Below are 12,108 nucleotides of genomic sequence, written 5' to 3'. Positions count from 1 at the left end.
TGTTTTTAAGATATGCTCATTGTGTGCTATAACTTAACTAAGTATTTTTTTTCTTTCTAGATTTTAATATTATGCAATAACACATTTTTTAGGAAAAGTCATCCAAACCTAAAAAAGAGAAGACAACAACAAAACAAGTTATAAAATATGACAAAGACACCAAGCCAGGCGAAAAAAAAGGTAGGGGGAAGTGTCCCTTAAATTGTGAAGGCAAGCCATTACTAACAATATGTCCAAGGTTGTTCAATAGTTAGTAGTCCTAAGTTATTGTAAGAATAAAATACATTTTTGCATTAAAATAAAAAATTATCAGAAATTAGTGTGATAGAAACCATTGAAGAAACTTCGTATGGGATGTCTTAGCATGAACTGGCAGAAAAGATTTGTGTTGTGGAGGTTGCATTTTTTTCTTCCTTCCATGCTGGAGAAAAGTGGTAGACGTTTAAATCTGCAAACCCCAAATACGAGTGTCTAAGATAGCGACTCTCTCTCTGTCCTAATTTCCTTCTTTTCGGGAGCTAAAACAATGTTCAAATGACATTAATTTTTTTATTGATCTTATTTTTAATATATTTCTTAAAACAAGCCAACTGTTCTACATTTCAAAATACATAAATAAAAAAACATTTTTGTTCACTACCTGTCGTTAAGCATTATTAAATAAAAACCAGTAAGAAAGTTTCTGATCTTTTCATGAAATAAATTTAAAAACAAAAACCATATGCCCATCTAACTTTTACATGATTTTTGTTGAAAAATAAATTAAACTTTTTGTGTAACTTGTTAGATTTTATTTTACTACGCACATGGTAATTTTAAGACTTTTTTTAAATCGTAAAACGAAACATTTTTTACACTAATCACTAGCTATGTTTATTATAAATTATATTTTAATCTTAAACTAAAGCTAAAATTTTTTTGGTTTTAATTGCCAATGTATTCTTTAAGACAATAAAGTTTAAGGTTTTTTCTTGATGTGGCCTGGACAGATAGTAGGTTTGTGGTCTTTTTATTACACAGTCCTAGAGATTTGTCAAAAAATCATTATGGTAAATGTGACGCATGTGTTGGAAAATATTTTAGACTAATGGATAGATCCAGACTAATTTTATTTGTTATCAATGACATAAATTATATTTGGAACTAATAGTTAGAACCATTAAGCAGAAATATACTTGATTTCTAGATAATCGCACACCTGAGGTATTTTATGTTTTTGGGGGGAAGCGAATTATCACACACAAAGTAAAAATATGCCATAGGTGGGCATGGTGGGGGATATTAGGTGGGGTAGGTATCTGGGGTATATGTTATCTGGGGAACTGACATACAGATCCTAAGTTATGGGGTCATCAGCAAAAAATTAAGAGGCCTTGGGAGGGCAAACAAGTATCATTTTGGCAAAAGATTTTATGTTAATCAATTCATTTTTATAATATCTATGCATTGATAAAGTTTGAATGCACATCTCCTAACAGGTCTAGAATTACTGATGACAGAAAATGTCAAAATTTGCTATTGCTTAAATATGACATCATAATTTATGCAACATAATTAAATCTGAAATTCTTTAAATGTGAATATCTTGAGAACAAAAAAAGCTTTTTAAAAAATTTAAGAAGACTTTTTAACCAACTTTTTAAGCTCTATAATATAAATCCAACATCATTTTATATCTCGAGTTAACAAAATTTACTTTTATATATTAACACACCCAAGTTACTGTAATTTTTTTTACTTATTACTGCTAAGAAAGCCGTAAGCAACAGCTAGCAAGAGCAGCATTTTTTCCCTTGCAATTGAACTTCAAAATTCTAGAAACTTCCAAAAGATAACTGGCGTAAACCAAATATTTTTCAGTTGCTTAAAATCTTTCTGGATACACAGCTAGTTACTAAAAATATGTGGTTTGAAGTTCAAAGTAACTATTTAGTACAGGATAAATTTTATTCTTGTTTTACAGATACTATTTGTCCCTTACCTGATGCATACAGTCCAACATATGTTGAAAGCGCTTGGTATTCGTGGTGGGAGAAAAAGGTATTTGTGTATTATTTTGAACAGCTTGGTATAGGCTACTATTTTTTTGCCAATTGTTTTGATTCATTTTTTTACCTTTAGGGATTTTTTAAACCAGAATATGGGGTAAGTATTGTTTCAGTATTTTTTATTTGATTTACAAATTTTGAGGTCCCTTGCCACAAGTAGTAATCTCAGCTATTTCTACATAAGATATACACAATTTGATATTGTGAAAGTTCACTTGTCAATGTTCACAGCGGACTTAGGACTTAGGATCTTAGTTTATTTTGTTAAATCCAAAGTCTTAAGCTGTTTTAATTGGTAGCCTCTTTTGCCCATATTTCGGCACTTCCTGGCACCTGACATAAATGATTCCGTAACTAAGGTATGTTAAAAAGTGCGACAAACCATTCTGCGACAACACTGTTTGGCATGCCTACACATATACAGAAATACACTTGTGCGGCCTCCCAGCCCCAGAGTATTGACAAGTTGATGGTTCTTGTCAGCTTTGAAAAGTGCTAAAAATATGTGATGCTCTCTAGGAAAAAAGTTTTAGAGTTGCTGTATTTCATTCTAAAATGATAAGAAAACGTCCCGGCGAAGTTTTAAAGTTTCCGTGCATCATTCTAAAATGACGAGAAAACGTCCCTGCGAAGCTCTAAAGTTGCCGTATTTCGTTCTAAAATGACAAGAAAACATCCCTGCAAAGCTCTAAAGTTGCCTAGAATTTCGTATGTTCTATCTTTAAAAATAGAATTTCGTATTTTCTATTTTTAAAAAATACAAAATTCGTATTTCGAAAAATAGAATTGAAAAAATAGAATAGAATTAATACGAAATTTCTGTATTTCGTATTTTTTAATAGGAAAAGAGAAGTGGTCGATTTTCCTAGAGAGCATCACATATTGCCTTTCTGCCAAATTTTTGTCACTGACTGTAGATAATAAAATCCACAATTTCCCTTTCCGTTTTTCAACAATTATACAAAAGCTAGCTGGTAAAACACACTGCATGTAGCACTGCAGGTAAACTGTGTTTTGCATTATTTCCTGTGGCATAGCCTTTGCACAAAACAAATTTCCACAGAAAGTCCAGAATGTGTTTTTGCAGAAATACATTGATTTGCCTCATCGCAATCTTTAATACTCTGCATAATATACTACTGGAACTAAAACCTGTTGTGAATATTAGTTGCTGTCTCTTCTTGTAACTACTACAACCACAAACCAGCTAACTATTAGCAAATGGTATGATAAAGCCAAACCCTCAGTGATGATAATATTTGACAGGAGTTAATTGCAGTCAAAACTGTTTATAACAGTCTTATTAGACGCTGTCTCCATAAAACAATCACAATTTCCGTGCTCTCTCAGAAACACACTCCCGCACAATAATTTTTTCTTTTTTGTTGAATGTTTTTCTTATCTGTTCATATCTTTGCAATCACATATTGAAATGATTTGCTTGTGGTAATAGAGAAGATGACAGGTATCATTTTCACGTGTTATTGACATGGTTTTCACAACCTAGTATATATGACCTGCTTAATAATTTCTATTAAATTAAAAAACAGAGGCAGAGATGGTGTAGTGGTATCACTGTCAACTTGTAATCATAAAGTTGCAGGTACAGGCCTATCAATTAGAAAATAACACACAAGCAATAAATCACTCCCCAAGGTTACAACAATTTAAACTGGGCGAGCAATCTGAATAAATAAAATAATAAGTTTATAAACGCATATTTTATCACAAAGTCTTTTTTATCTATTTTATTTATTCTTTTTTTTTTGTATATATTTTGGTTCTTTTTTACTGTAAATAATAAGAAAGAACATTGTTGAATTAATATTGCTCAGCCAGAAAAACTTTCTTATTTCTCAGAATTGGGCAAGCCTTTGCGTGAGCAAGAGCAATTGCTCTCCCCTTATTGATAGGCCTGCAGGTACAAGTCTCCACTCCAAGGCATTTTAAATTTTAGTGTTGTCATCCCATTTGGAACCTTTTACTGACCACCAATTGGTTTGTGTGGCAGGCAAGCAAGCTGTATTTATTTGTAGTCGGTAATGTAACTTAGTTACCGTCAGAGAGAAAAAGAGCCAACTGTTAGGATGAAATCCCCAAAGATGTTAAAACTTCCTGTTACTTACTTTAATAAAAATGCAATTACAAATATTTCTTCTCCATTGATGCAACTCATTTTATTATACACATTGTGATTGTTCAGATAAAAATGGATAATAAAATTAAAAAAAAAATTAGAAGAGAGATTTCCATACATCGCTGTTACAAATGACCTGTAATAATTATTACTAGTCGATAAAGTCCATGGAAAAATCCACTGAGACAGGATAAAAATGAAAAAGAAGCGTCATTTGAATTTTTATGACGTCAGCAACCCATCCAAAAATAACAAAAACAATTAGAACCTTGTTTTCATGTTGCCTCTATTGTGCAGAGCTTAAACTGATGATCAAGAAAATGTATATGATCACGTATCTTTGACAAACGGTTGCAGAGATATTGGGGTTTGAAGGTTTTTTAATGTCGTCATCAACCCATTCATTCCGAAACAGATTTAGGGACCCAGGTTTGGGAAAGTTGCCCAAATTACTCGCAGGTGGTCCTTAGTTACCCATGCGGTGAAAATCATTGACGTCACCACCTCCTTTTTAAGTTATTTGGCCTCAAAATTTTGAATACATTTAATATAGGATATTAACGTTAAATTAGTGTTATTGACATCGCGCTGTAATGTCACACAGATTAACAAATTGGCGTAAGTTTTTCGGCAACATCAAAGGAAAATAATGATATCCACTTTGGCGGTCACAGACGGACACAACTTTCGTATTAATATATAGATGTTGTGTATTTTTATGCCTAAACACTTGGTGGCATATTCCTGTAAATAGCCTTTACAATTAAAGGGGCTACAAAACGGCTATTGGTTTTCGGTGACTTACACGAAAGTGGAGCTGTTGTTGGTGAAAACGCTTATGATCACTGAGGACTAAAACAACATCTTAAATTATATTAAATATGATTTGGTATTCAAAATAAAAAAAAATATAAATATCCAAAAAATAAACTTCAAACCTTTTGTACGATCTAAGTAGCTATATCCTTCGAAATTTTGCGTAAAAACATACAAGTTTATTGCACACAAAGCCAGTCTAAGCAGCAACATTGACTTTAAAATCTTTTCAGAGGTAGTATTACCTTATCAAAGCTGGTAACATAGCATTTTTTAACAAATACAGTTCCTTGTATTGTCTCTGTTCCTTTGTCAAAACAAACTTTCAACTTACTGCTGTTTAATATATACTTTACAGACAATAGCTTATTTTACTGCTAGAAAGAATACTGAAGAATACTTCTGTTTTTTAGAGCAAAAAAATAGCGAATTCATCATAAAAAATTAGTTATTCATAAACAGGAAAGTGTGTATAATGTCTTGCACCTTGACCTTTGAGTGGTCCGTTTATAGCAAACCATTCTTTGAAAATTGCGGGGATTGAGCTTATTTTTTTTTGTAGCCCCTTTAAGTGCCCTGTGCACATGACAATTTTATGCACATGGAGAACGGCTTGTCAGAAGGAAATATGCTACATGATTTTACATTGGTATGTAAGAAGCCAACAAAATCATACAATCTGGCTTCTTTTGTTTTGTTTTTTAAAAAAGAGATGGGTGGTTTTGGATGGTTTTGGCTTGTGGTTTGGTTTGTGGTTTTAGTAGTTGCGTGTCTCTTCCTTGAAATAAGGTTAAATCTCCCAAAATTAATCTGCTAATAATAGTTTCTTGCTTGACTAAAAATCTATTTAAATTCACTTCAAAGTGTTTTTAAAATGACTTTTAAGGATTACCTTATAAGATCTGATTCCAACAGAAATCATAATTTAATTCAAAATAAATGTTGTTACATTACTTCCAAACTTTCCGTAATAATGGATTTTTTTGGATTTATAGAGGACTTCTCCATATGAAGAAAACAAAGATGGTCAATTTGTGATATGTATTCCACCACCAAATGTAACTGGTAACCTTCATCTTGGTCATGCTCTAACGAATGCTATTGAAGATGCTGTGACCAGGTGGTAAGTTGTTGTATTTACAAGAAGCTTGTTACCAATGATATTGCTGACTATTGATCTTTCAAAATAAAGCTTCTGCTATTTTTGTATATATATACTGAAATCGATCTTTTCTTTATGCAAAATGTAGGACAAAGATTAATAGTAGTTTTTAACTGATTTGTACATCGTTTTAAAATATTCATAATGATAATAGGACTCATGATCTTATATGTCCTGATTACCAAGAAGAGGGTTCTATTTTTAAGATTTCCTGAAGGGTACCTAGTTTAGGAAAAATACCTTTAACCTATAGTTTCAAAGAATGTGTTGATAGGTTCTTGGAAAAGTAACATCATAAATGGGCTAACCATAAGGTAGACACAACATTCCACAATCACATTTTCATGTTTTTATGACTTAATATAATGACGAATGAATTTGAATTTGTTTATATAATAAAATGCTTCAAGCCTTTGTATGATCTTATTGTACGATCGTTTTTTTAATGTTTTTATAATGAAATACAGCAGTGTACACTTTCAAGTATTCCTCTGCTGTGTGATGCATAAATTAAGCTAGGTGCATATTCATAATCCCACATTACAAATTTTTTTGAAACTTAGAACAGCAACAGATTGCTAACAAACCAACTATATTAAAAAAGGCTTTTAGACACCTTTCTAACAAAACATGAAGGAAACAGGTATTTATTACTTGTTTTTTTGTTTTTTTTACGAAAAAGAATTATTAACATGAATTTAATCTTTAAAAACCACATTTATATAAAAAACAGCATTCTTAGCAACATACAATTTGAGTTGCTATCACCCTGGGTGATTTAGTAAAAGTTATAGTAGCACTAGAAGTCAAGAGATGATTCCCAGAATTTCAATCGCAAACTTTCCTTTGAAAAATTTTTTTTCAATGCATCAAAGAAAAATAAGAATTGATAATGTGTATGTATTCCGATTGTAAGTGCCATTAGACACACTTGTCTCATCTGCGTTTCATTGGAGTTCACCTCTCCGCACCTGTGAACAGATTAAAGCTGATACCAATCCATTGCATGGATTGGTATCAGCTTTAATCTGTGTTGTTGATGATATCTCAGTCTATATGTTTTTTTATCTGCGTCAATAATTGGTGTAGATTAGCTAGGATGTGCAGAATAGCTTTGAGGGCTGATTTTTCACAATAGAACATTAACAAAAATAATATCATCAGATCACCAGGATTTTAAAAGTAATGATGCTACAAGCGTGAAGTTTGAAATGTTATTTTAAGCACTGCCTTCCAAAATAGTTTCATCCTAATTCAGTAAATATTGACAACTAGCCAGTGGGACCTGACGCCCAAATGCCAGGTTTAGCCACAAGTAACTGTGTTACCCAGTGTTCAACATCCAGTGGAATGATTAAACCGTAAACTGTGCCACACATTCAGATGAAGTGCTTTAGTACATGTACGACTGGTTGCCTTTTGTGAGAGCATTCGCTTCCAGTGCAAGAGGTCTTGGGTTTAAACCCTTGCTGAGTCATGCCAGAGACCATAAAAGTGTGTATCTATCCTTTCTGCTTAGCACTCAGCATGAGAATAGGATTGATATCTTAGGCAGTTGCCTAGTTGAGCGATTGCTGTGCTTGCACGACTTTCATAGCTCAAATGAGAACATTAAAGGCGCTAGTACCCCCTTGGCAGGACCCTCGTTAATAGTAGTACCAATAGGAACTGAAAGAGTTATCCTGGGTAAATAATGTCGATAAGAATAAAGTATGCAGTATGTTGTAAATCAAGTGAAGTGCACACAACATAGTGTGTGAGGTGACTATATTTTTCAAAAAATAACTTTACCACAACTTTAGCAGAAAGAAAAAAAACAGTTAACAACCTGTTGTTACCCACCATAGTGAAAACAATCCATCAATATTATTTTATTTTGCGGAATAACTTTCCATGAGAGTTTGAAAGTTATTCATAACACTGGGTTAAGTACCTGTACTTAGGTTATATATACACCATGTGTATATATAACCAAAATGTAAAATGTAAAATTAAAAAGAAACAGAAAAATTACTACAGAGTTGTTTAGAATAAAACTGTAATCTTGTTAGCACACGAATAGTGTTCTTAGAAGTATCCCAAACAAGAAATAAAAAAAGCAGTTAAGAAACTTCTTGCCAAATTTCGGACTGCTTTTGTTTGAACGCAAAAAAGTGTTGCTAAAAAATCTAAAAGCTTTAGTTTCTGATTGGTCATAGTCTGCTCCTGAAACAAAAATAGATCTTAATTTTCTGCCCTGCACTTTTTCTACCAGGCATAGAATGAATGGGAGAACTACATTGTGGGTGCCTGGATGTGATCATGCTGGCATTGCAACACAGGTTGTTGTAGAACGCATGTTAAAAAAGGAACACAATCTTAGCCGCCATGACCTTGGCCGGGAAAAATTTCTTGAGAAAGTTTGGGATTGGAAGAACAAAAAAGGCGATCGAATTTACCATCAACTTCGTAAACTGGGAGTCTCCGTAGACTGGGATAGGGCATGTTTCACAATGGAAGAAAAATTGTCCAAGGCTGTAAAAGAAGCATTTGTACAGCTACATGAGCAAAGGTTGATATACAGATCAAATCGTTTAGTAAATTGGTCATGTGCATTAAATTCTGCAATCTCAGATATAGAGGTATGTTTGTTTTAGTTGTGGTCAGATATTAATGTTCTGAAACATCGAAAATTCTACAAATATTGCTAAGTACAATATTTTGTAGGTCACATAATTGTCAATTATAGTTTTTGCTTTATAATAATTTTTTCTACATAACTCTGCTTAGGTTGACAAAAAAGAAATTACTGGAAGAACTCTAATGAGTGTTCCAGGTTATGACCAAAAGATAGAATTTGGGGTTTTGATTCACTTTACCTACCCAATTGAGGGTTCAGGTAAGTTTTATGTTAAACGTAATTAGGAAAATAAGCAAGAAATGACAACTAAATTGAAATCATAACTGCTAATATTCATACATGTAAAACACGCGAATGTGTATAGTACACACTGAAGAGCGGTACACAAATTTCTTCATTAGAGACTGAAAATGTCAGTGTGTTCATTGTATATTATGTTAAAGTAGAATATGGAGCAGTGTTGAGCGCACATTTTATGCTAGGCTAGGCTAAAATTTTAATTAAAAATAATTAGGTAAAATATTTAAGTCAGTTTGGTAAGTCATGTCCACCACTAAAAGCTATCGAAACATTCATAAAAACCCTGAATTTTTTAGATGAGAAGTTAACGGTAGCAACAACACGTATCGAAACTATGCTGGGAGACACTGGTATAGCTGTCCACCCAACAGATGAAAGATATAAGGTATATTGACCTTTGTTTTAACCTCTTCAACTTTGTTTTAACCTCTTCAATTTTGTTTATAATATTTTCAGCATCTTATTGGCAAAAATGCTCTTCATCCATTTTGTAATCGAAAATTACCAATAGTTGCTGATGAAGTTGTTGATCCTACTTTTGGAACTGGTATGTTAAGAAAACTTTTTTTATTTGGATTTTTGTTTCTCCCATTGCAATAAATTGTTAAAGCTTCTCGAAATAATTTAATTCGTTTCACGAATGACGCAGTGATTTGAAAACCACACAGTTTGTGAACAACACCAGAATGTTTTAAACCTAAAAAATATACAAGAAAAATTATAAGACTTCCAAGTGGATGATTTTGATTTTAGGGAAATTAAGCGAAAAATTCCGGTTTTCTGTTTATTAAGAGCAGTGCAATGCCAATACATTTCAATTAAGGTGTTTTTGACTTCGTTGTGTCTCATCGATTTGGATTCACCCGTATTGTTTGCATAATTGTTTAGGAAAAAAGCAACTATTTCCTTTTTGTGTTAAAGACAGACAAAACTGGAGTATTATTATATTTAATTGGTTGTATGACTGTTAAAAGAAGTTTATGGTACATTAGAAAAACTTCAGTTGCTGCAGAAATATTTTTTGATAACTTCAGTAAGGGTCTGTATATATAGATGAGAAGTTATAAATTACCTGAACCTAGTGGTTTACAATGTTTGTTTTTTGTAATTAACTTTATAGGAGCTGTAAAGCTTACTCCAGCGCATGACCACAACGATTATGATGCTGGAAAACGCACTGGATTAAAGTTTATTACCATGATGGATGAAGATGGATTGGTTAGAGATGTAGGAGACTTTAAGAGCCAATACAAGAAATTTATTGTAAGGTTTCAATTGTTAATAAAATGTCGCATCATAAAGCTAGTCGATCCATGTTTAAAAATAAAAAATGCGCAAATCAGAATTTTCATAGAAAAGTTTGAAAATACTGCTACTGCTACGTAAAAGCAGGACTAGCACTTCTGTTTCATTCACTATGAGCACAACTAATTGGATGACTTTATAGTACTGTCACAAGGAATTTTGTTGTCACAGCTTTCTTTTTAAACTAGAACATGAAAAGATTTGTTGCCAGATATGAGGTTCTGAATGCTTTGAAGGATTTAAGCTTGTATGTTAAAACAGAAGACAATCCAATGGTTATTCCTATGTGCAGGTTAGTAGACACATATTTTAGTAATCTGTGCTGTGTTTAATTTGTATAAATGAGACAATGTCTTGGCAGCATTGGTATAGTTTAACAAGGTAATGAAGTGCAGTAAAGAATTTGTGTAATTTAAATCAAATGGGAATGTTCTTTACGTATATGTTGGTTTATTTTCAACGTAAATAGATAATCTGTTTAAATTTATATTCTTTAATATATTTAGTCGATCCAAAGATATAGTGGAGCCATTGTTAAAACCTCAGTGGTATGTTGATTGTAAGGAAATGGCGTCGAAAGCTGTACAGGTATGTTTTAAACTTAATAGAGCATTACTTAGAAAAAATCATGCATTAATTTTTAGTATTAATATACAGGTTATGGTAGCAGGTCTGATATGTGCATCTTGCCTCATTTTATAGGCTGTTCGTGAAGGAGATCTTAAGATTATTCCTCAAATGCATGAAAGAACATGGTACAACTGGATGGAAAATTGTCGGTAAGGAAAGAGATTATAATTTTTTTGTAATTGTATCCTTTATCACAGAGTTATGGCGTAAAAAGACTTCATTTTAATTTTTTTTTTTCATTTAAGGACTTTTAGAGGTGAATTGCCAAATTAACAAAACACATTGTGCAAGTTGACTTGCTCAAGCAATTTTGTGTGTGTGTTTTCCTTGTCCACTTTAAGTAATTTTCATATCTGATGTAATATTGGTGTTTAGCGATTGGTGCATCTCTCGTCAACTGTGGTGGGGTCACCGCATTCCTGCGTACTATGTGACAATACAAGGTACAGCTTCAGGAGGTAGTGATGATGACCACTATTGGGTTTCGGGTCGTGATGAGAGAGAAGCGATCAAGGTAGCTGCTAAACGTTTTAACGTCTCAGATGACAAAATACATCTTCGTCAGGATGATGATGTACTGGACACGTGGTTTTCGTCCGCACTGTTTCCATTTTCAGTGTTTGGATGGCCTGAAAAAGTATTATATTTATTTTTTAGTTTGCTTATTTTATAAGTTAACCGGAACATTAATAAGATTGGGATATGGAGCTTTTAGCTTTGATTTTATAGCGTAGCAAAAATATGCTGATAAAAAGGTGCATTGTCACATCCATCTTTCTCCATCTGTTCGTTGTAACTTGCCATTGTCTTTCTTGTTTCGTAGCAAAACTGCTTTTGAAATTTTAGACCCCAGATCTGCAAAAGTTCTATCCAAATTCATTGTTAGAAACTGGACACGATATTCTGTTTTTCTGGGTAGCTCGCATGGTTATGTTTGGACAGCAGCTAACTGGGAAACTACCTTTTGACGAGGTGAGGTGAAATTCCAAGTTATAAACTTTACATATATTTTGTGAGTATTTGAATCACTATTCTTTTATTATTGATTTCCGCGCTTAAATCCGAACTTAAACATAAAATCTTTCGAAGA

The 12,108-nt window shown here is 32.7% G+C and overlaps 1 protein-coding gene across 1 annotated transcript in view; it reads left to right on the top strand.

Moving 5' to 3' along the window:
• Positions 1-12,108, top strand: part of LOC130612303 (valine--tRNA ligase-like) — a 50,217-nt gene that overhangs the window by 17,694 nt on the left and 20,415 nt on the right. The window contains exons 2-15 of the mRNA XM_057433615.1: positions 93-180; positions 1,964-2,040; positions 2,122-2,145; positions 5,997-6,124; positions 8,418-8,784; positions 8,933-9,041; positions 9,380-9,468; positions 9,540-9,630; positions 10,204-10,346; positions 10,577-10,680; positions 10,895-10,976; positions 11,091-11,167; positions 11,394-11,655; positions 11,865-11,990. Of these exons, the coding sequence (XP_057289598.1) occupies positions 93-180; positions 1,964-2,040; positions 2,122-2,145; positions 5,997-6,124; positions 8,418-8,784; positions 8,933-9,041; positions 9,380-9,468; positions 9,540-9,630; positions 10,204-10,346; positions 10,577-10,680; positions 10,895-10,976; positions 11,091-11,167; positions 11,394-11,655; positions 11,865-11,990 (1,767 nt within the window). The remainder of the gene's footprint in view (positions 1-92; positions 181-1,963; positions 2,041-2,121; positions 2,146-5,996; positions 6,125-8,417; positions 8,785-8,932; positions 9,042-9,379; positions 9,469-9,539; positions 9,631-10,203; positions 10,347-10,576; positions 10,681-10,894; positions 10,977-11,090; positions 11,168-11,393; positions 11,656-11,864; positions 11,991-12,108) is intronic.

Source organism: Hydractinia symbiolongicarpus, chromosome 10 (assembly GCF_029227915.1).
Source record: "Hydractinia symbiolongicarpus strain clone_291-10 chromosome 10, HSymV2.1, whole genome shotgun sequence".
Taxonomy (NCBI): Eukaryota; Metazoa; Cnidaria; class Hydrozoa; order Anthoathecata; family Hydractiniidae; genus Hydractinia; species Hydractinia symbiolongicarpus.
The sequence above is the reverse complement of the archived record's forward strand: the minus strand, read 5'-3'. Positions and strand labels throughout refer to the sequence as shown.